The 16,862-nt window shown below is 36.7% G+C and overlaps 1 protein-coding gene and 1 long non-coding RNA gene across 3 annotated transcripts; one reads left to right on the top strand and one right to left on the bottom strand.

The window, feature by feature from the left end:
* Window positions 1-369: 369 nt before the first annotated feature.
* On the top strand, window positions 370-1,651 carry LOC137245851 (uncharacterized). Its single transcript, XR_010951413.1, has 5 exons — window positions 370-457; window positions 518-825; window positions 879-1,302; window positions 1,358-1,541; window positions 1,596-1,651. It is a non-coding gene; the product is annotated as an uncharacterized lncRNA (long non-coding RNA).
* Window positions 1,652-5,974: 4,323 nt separating this feature from the next.
* LOC137245834 (uncharacterized) lies at window positions 5,975-7,838 on the bottom strand. 2 transcript variants are annotated; one of them, XM_067777056.1, is made up of 4 exons: window positions 7,643-7,838; window positions 7,351-7,585; window positions 6,362-7,282; window positions 5,975-6,295 (listed from the first exon to the last, which is right to left on the bottom strand). In XM_067777056.1, exons 1-3 carry the CDS (start codon window positions 7,664-7,666, stop codon window positions 6,366-6,368), a joined length of 1,176 nt encoding a protein of 391 aa, XP_067633157.1. In that variant the 5' UTR covers window positions 7,667-7,838; the 3' UTR covers window positions 5,975-6,295; window positions 6,362-6,365. The 2 variants fall into 2 exon arrangements, with proteins under 2 accessions (XP_067633157.1, XP_067633161.1); XM_067777060.1 differs by having other exon boundaries at window positions 7,351-7,558.
* Window positions 7,839-16,862: the final 9,024 nt, after the last annotated feature.

The following is a 16,862-nucleotide window of genomic DNA, read 5'->3' as shown; positions in this document are numbered from 1 at the left end:
GTTATCCTCCACAACCTCAGCAGTCAGGTCATCCTCTACAACAACCAGCTGCACCAGGTGGTTACATGGGTCAAATCATGCCACCAACACAACCTGGACAGGCGCCAATGCCCAGGCAGCCACCCATGCCGGGTCAACCCCCAATACCCAGACGTCTTGGTTATAAGGTATGCTAATACAACTAATATATTTCAAATATTGCTGATGATTGTTTTTCTATTATTTTCTTTAGCAGCACCTGCACCTGGTACTGGTATATATCAACAGCCGCAACAGTATGATGAAGCCCAACGCCATTTAGATCCCGATCAGATGCCAAATCCGATAAGGTTATCTTTGAAAATCAAAATGGCACTGGTTGTGCTTTTATTACTTATCAACAGGGTTTATTACCACCACTGGTGACCACCAAATATGTGGTAGAAGATCAGGGTAACTCCTCGCCACGTTACGTTAGGTATTGATATTCGAAATTAATGTTTTGTTTGGCAATTACATTGATCTTTCTCGTTTGCAGGTCCTCTTTGTATTGCATACTTGCAACAGCTGATTTATTAAAAACAACAGCTTTGCCCTTTACACTTACCATCTCACCAATGGCACGAACGGTTGAGGGTGAATATGAGCCACTCATGTCCAACATCAATGACTCGCAATCAATTGTGGACGCTGTACGCACTACATTGGGTCCACGCAGTATGGACAAGCATATTGTTGATTGCAGTGGTAAGGCCACAATTTCAAATGATGGTGCAAACATTATGAAACTATTGGATATCCAGCCCTAAAACTCTAGTCGACATCGCCAAATCTCAAGATGCTGAGGTAAGTTTTTTGTTATATTAGAATGTGTAGAATAAAAATGTTTCTCTTATCAGGTCGGCGATGGCACCACTTCAATAGTACTTGAAGCAGGTGAAATCTTAAAACAAGTTAAGCCATATGTGGAGGAAGGCGTGCATGCATTAAAGCTATACGTAAAGCATTACAATTATGCATGACCAAAATATGACATGGCTGTAAATGTCGAAGCGCCAATCAAAGGAACAACAACGTGCTTTATTGGAAAAATGCGCTGCCACAGCAATGTCCTCCAAACTTATTCATCAACAAAAAGATTTCTTTTCTAAAATAGTTGTGGACGCTGTACTTTTCTTAGTTGGACCCAATGTCATACAAAAAATTTAAATCGCATTATTAAATATAGAATAGGAATTCAAGGCTGAGCGTGATAAATCTGAAGTACGTATTGATAATGTTCAAGAATGCTGAATGGCGTATTCTGTACAATAAACTAGCTAAGTAAGGCGCCATTGTTGTGTTATCTAAACTACCAATTGGTGATGTTGGTACACAGTATTTTTCAGGTTGTGATGTGTTCTGTGCTGTTCGTGTACCAGAAAAAGATTTGGAACGTACAATGAAAGCGTGTGGTGGTGCTGTTATGACTACAGCTAATGATATTAATTCAAGGGTTTTGGGTCACTGTGATTACTTTGAAGAACGTCAAGTTGGTGGTGAACGCTTCAACATTTTCCAAGGTTTGATTTTGGGTTTGACATTGATTTTATTTTCATAGTTTATAATTATTTAAGGTTTGCGTTAATGCTAGAACATATACATTGATTTTACGTGGCGGTGCCGAACAATTCTTGGAAGAAACTGAGCTTCGTTACATGATGCTATATTGATTGTGCGGTGTACAATTAAACATGATTCTGTTGTTGCTGGTAAGTCAAAATACAAATTGAAAAAATGTCTAATCTTAGGGCCTCATTCTCTATTACGAAACGAACTTTCGTTGCGGATCAGAGACGAATTGCTAGTGTATTTGCACTATGTTAAACAATGGCAACTTATCACTAGACAATTACTTTTGCCTTCCTGTTAGTTAGAAACGTAAAGACCGAACAAAAATGATAGAGAATACCATTGCTAGACGAAATCGTTTGGAGGCGAATCGTTTGTCTGAGCTATCGTTCGCAATACAGAATGAAGCCTTTAAATTGTTAAGTAATATAATGAAAAGATTGTTCCAACTCTCGAAGAAAAAACTATTAAATTTGTGTCAGTGAAATGATAATTATTGCTTTTGGTTGTTAGTTTTGAGGCATCGTTTTTGAGTGCCTTCTGATTGTATATGCCGGTTCTTTTGCATTCTTTTACATGCATAAAGTGCCGTTGAAACCTTCCTCACCCTCTCCTCCACGTTGAGCTTCCATGACAGCTTACTGTCTAGGATGATTCCTAGATATTTTGTGCACGGTTTCTCCCTTAGGGTCGCCCCTCCTAACTTAGGGACTTTGTACCTCTTTGTAAACAAGACCATATGCAACGTCATCTGCGTAAACCGTAAGTTTTGCTGGTCCCTCGTAGAATCCCGTGAGCAGTTGGTTAATGACCAGAGTCCACAGCAGAGGTGATAGCACCCTTCCCTGAGTGCCCCTGTCCTCTAATTTCGTGGCCGCGTACAATCCCCATTGCGATGTAATCTTACTGCAGTTTAACATGCAGTCGATCCATCTGGGTATGGCTGGATTTACTTCAACGTAATTAAGACCACCCATAATCGCCCATTTAGAAACACTGTTGAAAGCCCCGGCAATGCTTAAGAAGACTTCTAGAGCATATTCCTTATATTCCATGGCTTTTTCTATGCTTATTACCACCCTATGCAATGCGGTGTCTACTGACTTGCCTTTGGTGTACGCCTGTTGTGTTGTGGAGAGCAGCTTTTCATCCACGTTGGACTTTATGTACACATCTATCAGCAAAGGTTTTGAGTAGAAATGATGTTAAGCTATTGGGTCTATAATCTTTGGGATACACGTGACCGATCTTCCCCGGAGTTCGCTCGACGCCACTTTACTGTGTTGGAGGTTTATCTGTAGGACTCGCAGCACCAATGGGCTGCTTGTCCCCCTCCAGCACCTTCATCGTGACGTCGTCGTTCTCCCCTTGCCCTTTTGGTTTACAGTGTTCGAAGCCCCCATTCAGCCTCTTGTAACTGTTGTGCCGGGTGTTCCTATGTGCGACTCACAGCACGCTATCATCTTCACACCATTATACCTGCCTTCGACTTACAGTTCTTGGTCACCGACATCCCGCCGCCCTCCTGTGAGGCGAAACGGCGTAGATGCCAGTCCTAAACAGCTCCGCCTCATAGTCGGGCGCTATGGAGATCGGCTAAGCCCTCACACCAACGACAAGGTGCCTACCCTAGTGAGGGAGAGATTGGGGAGATAGCTGTTTATTTTATTACAAAGCTCATCGATATAGGAAACAATAGCATAGGCGTAGAAGCAATAGTGACTCCTCCTGGTGGTAAAGGTAGCTATTGATATGAAGAAGTTAAACAGAAATTTGAATATGAGTTTTTTTTTAAGTTATTGCAAAAAAGCGTTGAGGATTTTTAATATCTTACGAGGTACCTTCGTACATGTTTCTAAGAATGAAGAATGAGACCTATTCAAACTTCGCTATACTTTAACATACAATAATTTATCCCATTTTAAAACAATTATCATTTTTTGATTTTATTAAATTTTATAAAATGTTTCTTCCTCTACAGTGCAATTTACTTATTAGATGGTAAAGATGGCTTCGCATTATCTCCGTCAGTAAGTGTGACAAGGTGGCCACAGCGTGACTCGGAGCGTCTCTTCAATAGCTCTCTAGTGGTGATGGTGACAGCAGAGAAACCCAACTGTTTACAAATGTTACACTTCAAAAAGAATCAAAATATCAAATATTTTACCTAAATTTGAACTTTTTATTTGGTGTTCTTAAAACTTTTTTGAGTATACAATTTTGTCAATTTTAGTATAACAAAGTACAAGTTTTATTTTTATATTGCATTGATTTTTGAGTATTTTTTTTACCGAAAAGTCTTTAAAATTTTCTTTCATAAAAAAACTGTTTCACAATTTGTATAGAAGAAAATCTCAAACACCCTTCAAAAAACTTCAAAAATCAACGAGAATTTTGTTATACTAAAATTGATTTTGCTACAAAATTGTATACTCCAAAAAAGCATAGAACCATAAATAAGAAGTTCAAAATTTCGGTAAATTTTTGCGTTTTTCGAAAACGTTTTCGATACTGTTTTTCATAGCTTCAGTTAAAAAAAATCATGGAAGTTTTTTCGTGTAGTATCGGAAATAAAAAAAGTATTTAACTGACGAAATGTATTAAGAATTGAGACTGCTATTTTTCTGTTCGCAGGTGTAAGTTCATTATCAAAATGTTTGATGTTTATTCATCTTAAAAACGTGTGCATAAAACACTGCCTTTCATTTTAAATTGCTTTATATGTTAGGAAATTGAAGTACAAATTAATTTTAATTTCTACTAGAAGTATGATATGTTTAAACGGTTGTTTTTTATGAAATTGGTGGTTTTGAAAAAATTTAAAAAAGATAGGATCCGTAAATTGCCTTATATTTTATGAAATTGATGAACGAATTAATTTAAAAAATTACTAAATGTATGAAATGTTTATGCTGTTATGTTATGTTGTTATGAAAGAAAGTGAATAAAACGATTGAAAAGTTGCCTTAAAGTTTTAGCTTTTTTTTGTTTAAAAACACATTCTATTTAGCATTTAGTATTTTTAATAATAGTGCATAACTATACAGATGAACCGTTTCTTTGCAGAGTGTCACAAGTACACTTTTCTATGTATCGAATTATTTAGATTGATTATAAACAACCGGTAGAGTTAGGTTACTCTATGTAGAGTTCAGTCTGGATTATAATCATGTTCAATTTTACGATTATTTTATTATCAACTGGACTCATATGTCAGTATTATTATTAACAAAAAAACTAAAAAAGACATTTCATATTTTTGCCAATGATTTAGTTAAATTTTTTCGAATACGGTTTTAAGAATGCTTGCTTGAATGGAAATAACTGTAGCTTACCAAAATTGCAATAAGTTCAATGATTTCGAAAATGTACTTGTGCCAATTTCAATAAACGGTTCAAATATTATATCCACATTAGAGATATACGCCGCCGATAAACGCCGCCGCCGTGGTGGACAGTCGAACTAGTACGAAAACTGAAGCTACGCGGTCATCCATAATGGGCTCTTATAACATAAGGCCGGAAAGCAACATTTCACATCTTTCAACTTTCATTCTAAAATATCGTTTTGATTTAACGAAGACTATTGAAATCAATGTTGTGAACACAAACGTCTGCAAACTTTGGTCTACATTTTAAAAATTTGATCCAGGGTCCTTGTAAAATTTGAATTATGTAGATGCGCCGAGGATTATACGATACCCATGTCGCAATGACATCCACTTAGACTGCTTATGATTTCGAGGGCGGCATCCTTGGCCGAATAGTCACTCCCTAACGTTTCAAGGTGCTTCTCTGGTGTAGCTCGGAAGTATAGCTCGACAGAAGCATCCGTTGGAAAGTCTTCGGAGCTACACCAAGAGCTTCTAGGACAGTGACGTCGACGAAGGTATGAGTTGGAAGTCTCAGTCCTATAGCCTCCGTGCTGTCATATGGTGTGAGGGTCAGGTGTGGTAGCGACTGGTGGTCGGGATTGCTACTGTTCGCACATCGGGAATTGTAGCTCCTAAAAACAGCCGAAAAATCTGGAGGCTACATGTGCCACTAGAAGCATGAGTATTAAAAGACCACTAATAGCAACCGTAAGTCGCCTTTGTGTGTGACCGCCAAGGAGCCACAAACTACGCCGAAATATACAGACAAAAGTGTGACCATTTTATGTATCTCTTCCGAAATGGTCAAACCGTTGATTTCCTTAAATAAATACAAACAAAACCTTTCCTAAATATTTGTTTAAATAGAAAGATCAAGCTTTCTAAAGTAAAAATACCGGAGTACGCCGCCGCTGCCGCCGCCGATAAAAGGATCGGCGTAAACCTCTAATCCACATATACTTACGTAGTTGCTAACTAATTCTAATCTCTTATTTAAATAATTATATGGGACTGCATTTATTACAGTTTATATAATGTTATTTAATTTTATTTTCTGCTTATCATTTTTGATTTATAACTCATTAGTTTAACAAGGGTTGACAAATTGTTATATTATTAAAAAAAAATAATAATATTTTATAAAATCATAGTACCATACAATCACTGGAGTCAACATCCATGCCACGTATAGGGGCTTTCTTAATGGTAGTACCAGCGTCACCATCATCATCGGTATCGTCGCTTGTGCTGCAAAGTTTTTTCAATAAATAACCAATTTGTATTTGACAAAAGCGTTTGGTGCTTTTAGCCATAGTTGACATTGATTTGATCTTAAATTTTAAAATATATATGATAGTAAAATGTATATATTTATTTTTTTCATGCTAACCACTTACGACATTAAATGATGTGATTCTGTATCAAATAGTTGAAAAGGTTTTGCCTCCTGTCAAGTGCTTCATCAATACCGGATTCATCCCTTTCATTCTCAGTAGCGAATAGGGTGTCTGTACTTTGTTCGTTCATGTCATACAAGTCGTCAAAAGAAATGCAAATGTTATGCAAAACGCATACGCTGACTACTATGTTAGTTATCATCTTAAGGTCAGTTTGCTCTGTAAACATTAAAAGCCTCCGAAATCTGCCTTTCAACAAACCAAATGCGTTTTCAACTACCATTCGTGTAGATGAAAGTATTTCGTTGAACTTTCTTTGCGCATCATTTAAATTTCCATAGTCTTTGAACGGTGATACTATCCACTTGTTCGAAGGATACGCGGAATCTCCTATGATGAAATGCGAGTTGGGAAACATTTCCTCATAATGACTTTCTGCGTCTTCAAAGAGTTTGGATCGTCTTAGTACCCTATAATCGTGAAGCGATCCTGGTTCACCACAGGTAATATCAATAAATTTTTTGTTACAATCGACTACGGCTTGAACCACTATGCTGTATGCTTTCTTCCTATTAAAGTACATTTCCTTACAATTCTTTGGTCCCTTAATGGCAATGTGTGTGCAATCGATTGCCCCAATTACACCCGGAATACGTTTCTTTTCACGAAATTGTTCTGCATTTTCATGCAAATAAGCCCCTTGTGGCCACTTTATGTGTTCATCGGCTATGGACACCAAAAAAGTAGCAACTCGCTGCACTACTGACCACGCTGCCGACTGAGCCACCCCAAACAAATTACCTAGTTGTCTGAAGGTCACTGTGTTGCTCACGTACCAAATATACATATATACAGACTTTTTGGCCGTAGCTGGTGGCCTTCCACCGCTAGATGGATCAGGGGCATAATTGGAATATCTCACTAAAAGGAAAAATAATTTAAGTGATTTAGTATTTACAAACTTATATGAATAATCTATTGGATATTACTAATAACGTATTCCACAGTTTCACGTTTCAGTCTCATGTGCATCTTAAAATCTTTCTGATTCATCGCATCAAGAGTCGCTTCGAAATTTTCGCACTTTACATGATCTTCGTTTTCGGTGTCAGAGTCCTCAGAGGAGCTGGAACTTGCGAAAACAGCATCCAAGATTTCGTCGGCAACTTCTTCCTGCCTACGGGCACGCAATTCACTCTGGTCATCCAAGAGAAGAAATTCAATCTGAAAGATTACTACACCTTATTTCTTTCTAATTTCTTTAATTAATTAGTAATTTACCAAATAGTTTTCCGGAGCACTCATTTTGCTTTTCTTTTATTAGTATTTTGCTTATTTATTGCCAGTAAGTTTTCAAAAACGTTGTATTGCAAATTTCACGAGTTTTGCAACGAAAATATAAAAAAGGCGCCAAGATAGGTGTTCAAAACACAACAAATATTATAATTTACAAAAATGTTTTAATTTTCGTGCTTAAACAAAGAAACCGTCAATAATAAACAACAGATGATTTTGACAGCTGAAATGTTACCAGTGTTGTTAAATACATGCAGGGAAATTTTAACCGAGTTTGGCGTTCTTTTCGCACTCGCTTAGAATAGAACGCGGCTAGTGTTGCATATTCAAAAATAGGGCACTATTGTGAACGAGCGAATGAAATGAACATACGAATGTGCAGATAAACAAAAATAACAAAATAACAGCGTGGCGGCAGGGTGACATACATACAAACAAACACACGCATTTCATGTATTTTGTTATTGTAATTCTGTGGTTGAGTGTCAAAAACATACTGCGCTAGAAGTAGAAATGTCATAGCAGCTAAAAAAAGTAACAATTAGCTGATAAACTTTCACCATCTGTATGGTTTTGGAATAATGAAACTGTTAAGCTAGTTAAAGCGTTTTTTTCAAACTCGCTTGAAAAAAAAACACCTTATACTAGAATAAATCAAATATATGTCAAATTTTGATGAATTTTCATGTTTTTCGTTTTTTCCATTTTTTTCGAACAAAACCAAATCAAAAACTTTTTTATGTTCATATTCTTATTTCTGGGTGCAAAAGCAATAAAAAAAATCTACGCACGACCGATGTACCTACAAAAATGATGTTGACCAGTGTTATAATTCATCATCATAAACCAATATGTGTTGAAGTTATTTATGTGGAACTAATATCACACGAAGGTAAGGTGATACAATTGAGCAAAGAACGATGCTCATTTTTGTGGCGCCAAACACTTTCTTATGAGCTTTGCAACATGTGTTTTGTGACAAAAACCAAAATGCAGACAAAATAACGGTTCATAATTTCGTATATAGCGTTATTTCTTCTATCGATGCGCTGTGCAAATAAGACACAAAACAATTTTTTAGTTCTATGATCACAGATGACATGATATGAAACTTCTCGCTCTCTGAGAGCGCGTGAAAATGTGCATTTTTTATAATATTGGCCATAGATACCATCATGCTCAAAATCAAATTTGTGCATTTCAGAATAACTTTGGGGTATTTTATATGGTAAAGGTTTAATTTATAATTTTCACTGAAAACTTACTCAAGATTGTCAAATGGGATATCAAAAAACTCGAATTTTTGTCAGGATTACAAATCCGAAGAAAAAATAACTATTTTTCACCCGTGGAAAATTTATCAGTGACAACACCTTTCATCGAAGGGCTGCACACGAAACGGGTTTTGATAGCAGCTTTCGATTGAAGAAAAAGTCAGCTTCTTAGTCTTCGCATTGATGTAAATGGATGCATAAAGGCCAGGTTTTTGTGGAGCGTTGCAACATTCCACATTTGACAGCTGAGATAAATTGTAGGTATACGTATAGGTTAACGCAACATGTATAATTAACAGCCTTTTGCGGACGACAACGCAGATACTTCACCAAGTGATCTAATTTCGTAATTTCTTATAAATTTTTTGCGTTTTTTATTGTATGTGGGTATACATATGTATGTAAATAAACATTTTGGTCGCATCAAAGTGAAAAAGGGGCTAGCCGTTCATGGCGGTGCCAGCGCAACAAAGCAAAGCAACGCAATCGAAATATATTATTTCATATTTTTTCACTTATCTACCACAAAATATTTCTACAAAACTGCCTTTTTTATAAATTTTAATAAGTTTTTATCACCTTACTTGCTGATTTTTTGAAAATAATGAAACCGAACGATTTCTTGGAGTTTTTTTTTGGGTAGTTTAGGCAACTCTATAGCCATCTGATGTTCAAGACCCATTCTTGGAAACGAACGAACTTTTGTTTACAATCGAATGAACTTCAAGACCCATTCCTGGAAACGAATTGAGAGAGAATAAAAGTTTCGTATCATGTCATCAGTGTCTATGATATCCGTGAAAGTGAATATTTGAGTGCTGTGTTTGAAAAATTATTTAATACTAGCAGACCCGGCAGACGTTGTTCTGCCCTAAATTTGGTCTATCTGCATACATTTTAATAAGCTTTTTCCCTCTAACGCTGCCCTCGCCCCTCTACACTTTTTCCACTCCAAAACATGAACCCGGATACCACTAGAATGTGTGTGTATTATGGATATCAAATGAAAGCTGTTAGCGGCCACCGTGGTGTGATGGTAACGTGCTCCGCCGTATTTTTCGCTTCATCTATCTCCACCTCGTGTCATTCTATCTCTTACTCAGTATCCTTCTCCTTCTCTTTTCTCTCAAGTTTTTCTCCTTCTTCTTCATATCTTATTGCCAGTCCCAGAGGGTGGTATGTATTTTGTTCCAGTCCCATTCCGAGTCTCAGTCACAGTCCCACTCCGAGTCTCAGTCTCAGTCCCTTTCCTAGTCCTAGTCCCAGTTTCTGTCCGTCTCTGGTCTACTTCCCGGAAAAAAGCATCGTAAAAACAATTATATAGGCAAATCGAATAGGACGTATGTAAATAGGTATGTGGGTATTATTAATTCATGTCTTTATTTCGGCTTCCATGCATGTCTATCAGTTTTGCCAGGTTCATGAGACTAAATCGAATATCACAATCAAAATTACTTTAAAGCTCTCAGCAACAGCTTTCATTAAATAAATAAATTAAGGTAAGGCGCGATAACCTCCGCAGAGATTTTAGGCCGAGCTTTTCTTCCAATTTGCGTCGTGCTTCTTTTAATTTTTCCTCCAATTTGGCGGGACGGGACCTACTTTTTTTATGCCGACTCCGAACGGCATCTGCGAGGCAGATGAGTTTTCACTGATAGCATTTCATGGCAGAAATACACTCGGAGTGCTTGCCAAACACTGCCGAGGGGCGACGCCGCTTAGAAAATTTTCTTCTAATTGAATAACCTTATTTCTAAAATTTTGATGTTGCTATGCCCGGGGTGTGAACCCAGGGCATTCGGTGTGGTAGGCGGAGCACGTTACCATCACACCACGGTGACCGCTAACAGCTTTCATTTGATATCCATAATACGCACACATTCTAGTGGTATCCGGGTCCATGTTTTGGCCTATATCTCGAGATCCTAGTCACTCAGCGTTGTAAAACTTACTCTGTAGTAAAGCATACAGCAACAGCTTCAATTTGATACCCATAATGTAAAAAACATTCAAGGTGTATCCGGGTCCACGTTTTGGCCTATATCTCGAGATCCTAGTCACCCAGCGGCATAAAACTTACTCTGTACTAAAGCACACATCAACAGCTTCAATTTGATATCCATAATGTAAAAACACAACATGGTGTTACCCTGATCCACGTTTTGGCCTATATCTCGAGACCCTAGTCACCAATAGGTATGGAAATTACCCTCTACTAAAGCACTCATCAACAGCTTTCATTTGTTATCCATATTCTATAAACACATTCTAGGGATACCCGGGTCCACGTTTTGGCCTATATCTCGAGACCCTGTGCGTCGATCCTGAATTTTCTTTGCTACAAACCTCACGGAGCCCGAGACCTTTCGAACGAATGCAAAATCGGTTCGTGTGTTCTGGAGTTATAGCGTCAGGAAGGAAAACCCGACTTATTAACACGCTTTTATTAGCTTGGCCTGTATGTAACGGAATCTTTGAGCTTAATTTTCACCGGTTTCTAGAAGTCTGATTAATTTGAAACTTTGCATACGTATCAAGGACCGATGACAATGCATTAATGTGATGGTGTGGTGACATAAGGTCAACGGCCATAAGGTCCATTGGCTTTATTACCACCTTGAATGGCCATAAGTTTGATTGAAACTTTGCACACATATCAAGGCTCGATGACAATGCATTAATGTGATGGTGTGGTGACATAAGGTCAACGGCCATAAGGTCAATTGGCCTTATTACCACTTTGAATTGCCATAAGTTTGATTGAAACTTTTCACACGTGTCAAGCGTCGATGACAATGCATTAATGTGATGGTGTGGTGACATAAGGTCAACGGCCATAAGGTCAATTGGCCTTATTACCACTTTGAATGGCCATAAGTTTGATTGGAACTTCGCACACATATCAAGGCTCGATAACAATGCAATAATGTGATGGTGGGGTGACATAAAGTTAACGAACATTAGGTCAATTGAACTTATGACCACCCCAAATGGCCATAGATTTGAAACCTTGCACATATTGCGAAAAACGCATTCCTTTATTAATGACAGAAATGGATGCATGGCACATCTACGAAAGAGCATACTGGAGCCCTTTTTTAACACGCTTTTATTAGCTTGGTCTGTATCTATCTATGTATCTATGTATCCATTGTATGTATGTAACGGAATCTGGAGTGCATTTGACTACATTTCATATCTTAGATAGTTGCCAATAGAATGATTGTAACATTCAATATCAAGCACCCCACGGTTTTTACTGTGAATTAAGTTATTCTGTTAGTAACTTAAATTTTATTATAATTTTATTTTGAGGTGATTAACTATAAAGGATTGTTTGACCTTCTACTACTGTTATATAACCTCTTTTTAATTGAAAATTATTTTCTATTTTTTAGTTCGGTTTGCTATAAAAGCGTGTTTTTTAGTTTTTTTAAACTATTATTTATTACTGCGAATTAATTTATTCTGTTAATAACTTAAATTTTATTATAATTTTATTTTGAGGTGATTAACTATAAAGGATTGTTTGACCTTCTACTACTGTTATATAACCTCTTTTTAATTGAAAATTATTTTCTATTTTGTAGTTCGGTTTGCTATAAAAGCGTGTTTTTTTTAGTTTTTTTTAAACTATTATTTATTTTTATATTATAGTTTTATTATACGCAAATAAATGCTGTGCAAAGTACGCGTCTAAACGCCTCAAGTGCGCTTCAATGTATTTAATATAGGGGAACACAACGGGAAACGGAACAACTGAAAAATTCGCCCATCCTATTCCTTGTGATCATTTTGCAATATCCTTTTTGATACTTATGTATATAATATTGTTTCCGACTCGGAAAAAAATTATTTCAGTATCTAATTTGAGTCGAAAATGTATCAAATGAAATATTTTATCCGACTACGCAGAAGTACCAAAAAAGCCTATAACATGAATAATATTGCTATCGTTTTCAGATGCATTTGCGAGATTTTTATCTGTTTAAAAATCGCTCAAATGGGGTATCATTGGTGAGCATTTGGTCCGCTGGGTAACTTGACCGATGTACACACACACGACTACAACATCCAACATCATCTATGATCATCATCTGAAATCATGGTAACGAAGTCACTTTAAAAATCTCGATTTTACTATGTCTCATATCATTCTTTAAAAATAACTTGCTGTTTTTGACAATCATAGCTCATGGGGGATGTTGAAGCCGGGTCCAGGTGTATCGATCAAGCTGAATTTACCAACGGTTAAAACAGCTCACGACTTCCGCGCATCAGTTTCATCCAGTATGTCTCTTCTGGGAAGCCGCATCTGGAGAAATGATAGGGGAAAACGTAGGTTTGGAGCAGCATTTACACTACTTTTAGTCTTGAATATGTTTTGTATATTTGACTTCGTTATCATATTCTAAGATGTTTATGATCTTACCCGATATGTGTTGCAGTCGTGTGTGTATATCGGTCAAGTTAGTTATTGCTAATTACCTGCGGTTCAAAAAGCTCACTTCCGTAGTATCTAATTATGTATCATATATACAATGGAAAATGCATCATAATCGTATTCAAAAATGATTCCAAAACTTTATTTTATATGATTGAAAAATTTAATTAAATATGATCAAGAAATAACTGATGTCTTTTTCTGAACAAACCAAGCATTGCAGACTTAAGACTTTGAGATTTAGTACATCGATTGTCTATACGAACTTCAAATAAAAGTAAAAATAAAATGCACACTACTTGGGTTTACTCGAGGCCTTGATCCACCATTTATTTTCCACCATTTATTTCGGTTTTGTTACGCTTTCGACTTCGGTATCGGTAATCGAGTAATTAGATTTCCTTTCGTTTCCTTTGATGACACAGCCCCACAAAAAAAAAGTGGGATGTTCAACGGACTAGACAGGTTAATTCTTAATCTTACCATTTTCGGACAATTATAACTTTTTTTTTTTTGGCAATAATCCTGGGGGGATTGAAATGTGGTTCTGGCTGTAAAAACCCAACCATCGTAACAGGAGCAGCACAACAACTGCCAAAGCTAACACAACATTTTCGCAATAATCAATTAACCATGTTCGTTGAGGCTGAAATTTCCGACTGTGATACTAAAGGCACCTATTTTCCCAGCTAGAGTCAAGGAAGTACGATTCTGATGTTTATCTGAGACCTCCGCTCTTTATTCTTTTACAGTTTATCATGCAAGGAATCCGTGCATTTTTCGGAAAAGTGACCATTCCTCTTTTCTATGTCCAAAAATACGGTTTTAATCAGGGCTGTCATGGAATCCAATTGTTGTCGGAATCGGATTTAAAAACGACAAAAAAATTACCTTGGTGTCGTGAAATCCAATGTTATCGGTTCAATGTTCGAATTGGAATTAGTATCGGTTTTAGGTGTCATAGAATCCATTAGGTTCGATTTTGCTATCGGAAACAAACCAATCAGTTAAATGCCGTTGGATTTCATTTTTTCATAGTTGTTTTTCTCTTGCAGTTGAATATTTTCTAAAAATTTAAGTAAATAAAGGTTTATTTTATAAAAATAAATGTAAATTTACATATATTTTCATTCTTAATAGGGGAAAGCATAATAATTCAATGCAAAACAGTATTTTGATTGAATTTGTGGAGAAATATACAGATATTGCGAAGGGCTTAACGAAGCGGGATAAGCCAACTGTTGACGATCTTTGGCCACAGTTAGTTACGTCGCCGGTCCACCACAGAAGGATGTGAATGGGTGGAGAAACGTAAAACATAGTTGGTACTTAAACGTTATGTAATATAATTTTAAATTGCTCCGTTTCCTGTATACTTACAGACATGGACTGAGTGGAAAAGTGACATAAAAAGAAAGCTCGCACAAAATAAAACCGAGTCCCGAGCAACTGGTGGAGGACCCTTCACCAAGCACCAAATTTCTCAAACGGAAGAGACAATAGTGCGGATTTGTACCATGACAAAGTCTGTGGAAGTTGTAGCTGGTAATGAACTTGGCCCTAACGAAAGTGGGGATGAATTACCATCCACGTCTACGAAGCGGCCAATGTCTCCAGTTACCAGCACTCCTAAAAGGCAACGGACTGAAAGTACGGGGGAGCGATTAAAAAAAGTTTTAGATGAAGACAACGAGAAAAAGCTCGAAATAAATGAGAAATTGGACGAGCTTAGAAAAATTGAAAAGGAAAATGCCAGCAACATCAGGCGAGTGTCAGAGTCATAGAAAAAGGCAATGAATCTGTGGCTAACTCTGTAAATGCGCTGAAGGATGAATTTATCCGTAATAATGCAGATATTTTGCGAGCGTTACAGGAAAAAAATGAGATCAAAAAGCAGCAACTCGAACTCGAGCTCCAAAAGTTTGATTTCGAAAAACAGGAAAAAAAAAAATAATTTCCCATTTTCCAAAGTGTTGGTTGTGACTGTAGTACCTTAAATAAAATGTGCCTTATTCCTACCTTATTAAATTAAATGTATTACCTCTTGAATATTCCTTATTTAATCAAGTAGAAAACGTTGAATGGATGATATTTTTGTTTTAATGAATATATATTAGATTTTGTTTTAGTTAATATATATACTTATATATCAATTTTTCTATTAAATAAAGAAATACATTTTTGTTGTGTTTAATAAAAATTTTAGACATGTATATGCACCTATCAAGCATTGCACATTTTTACTATAAACTGTTTGCTATTTCATCCCTGAATATTATTTTGCCTTCACTCTGCAGTGTAGCGCTAGGTGGAGATTCAACATTTTCCTCGATATTATTTGATGGTAAAGTAATGCTGCCTTCGTTATATTCCACGTTGTAGCTTCTGCAGATGTTATGAAGCGCACAACAGACGTTTGCAATTTTAATCACTTTTTCTGGCCTGTAGTGCAAGGTGCCTAATAAGCATCGAAATCTGCCTTTTAGCACTCCTATTGTTCGCTCTACAATATTTCGACCAGGTGAATGCGCCAAATTAAATTTATATTCTTTGGAGTTGCAGCTTGGATCTCTGTATGCTGTTAATAAAAAAGGTTCTATGCCATATCCACAATCTCCTAACAATTTAGATGTCCGGTCACCTAAAGAAATGTTTTCTGGCGCTACAAACGTTCCATATGAAAGAGTCATGGATAGAGCCGGGATACCGTGCAGTCGACCGTTCGAATTTTCATATCAGTATCACAAATCTAAATGCGCATATATATAATTTTCTTCCGATCTGTTTGAATAATATTTATGTATATTGTAAGCTACGCAGATCTACTGTGTTGGGTGCAAGTAAAAACAAAGATTATTCCTTTCACATAGTTATACAATCCATTTTATAAGCAAAATAAAATTAAGATTAAATAATACTTACAATCATCGCATTCTCACTGAAGTATCCCTTCCGATTATAGAATAAATGTTCGTCAGTACTCGGCTTGATGATTTTTATATGTGTCCCGTCAATGTAACCAATTATGGAGGGAATTTTGTACTTTGAATAAAAATAGTCCCTTGATCTGCGTTGTTTGTTACCATCCATTTCTAATTTCACCCACTGTGGGCAAACTATCTTATTCATAACGTTGAGCACATCATCTAAAATCGTTGACACCGTGCTTCTACCTACGCTTATGCTAGAATCCTTGCCAACTGATCCTTGATAGGATCCTTCAGCTAAAAATCGTAACGTAGCAGCTAGTTGCAGCACTGGCAGAACTTTCGAAAGAGTTAAATGTCCTTCAATGGTGTCCAATACCATTCGGAAAGCCTCTTTGTTTATGCGATAGTATGCAATGAAACTGAAAGTACACTATAAATATTTCAAAACGCACATTAAGGAATATTTTTACAGCTCCAATGGATTGCTGCGATCTCTCAAAATTTTTCTTTTGACCTTCTCACAACTTTCATCTTCCAATAACATAAATGCTACAACT

Source organism: Eurosta solidaginis, chromosome 1, assembly GCF_040869045.1.
Source record: "Eurosta solidaginis isolate ZX-2024a chromosome 1, ASM4086904v1, whole genome shotgun sequence".
NCBI classification, from domain to species: domain Eukaryota; kingdom Metazoa; phylum Arthropoda; class Insecta; order Diptera; family Tephritidae; genus Eurosta; species Eurosta solidaginis.
This window is presented reverse-complemented; position numbering and strand designations above follow the sequence as displayed.

Bases quoted from the DNA above. Each gene is read 5' to 3' on its own strand.
- LOC137245834 (XM_067777056.1), bottom strand. From the start codon at position 7,666: ATGAGTGCTCCGGAAAACTATTTG. The intron at 7,586-7,642 runs GTAAATTACTAA...GTAATCTTTCAG, and splicing joins GTGCTCCGGAAAACTATTTG to ATTGAATTTCTTCTCTTGGA. The intron at 7,283-7,350 runs GTAATATCCAAT...TTTTCCTTTTAG, and splicing joins AACTGTGGAATACGTTATTA to TGAGATATTCCAATTATGCC.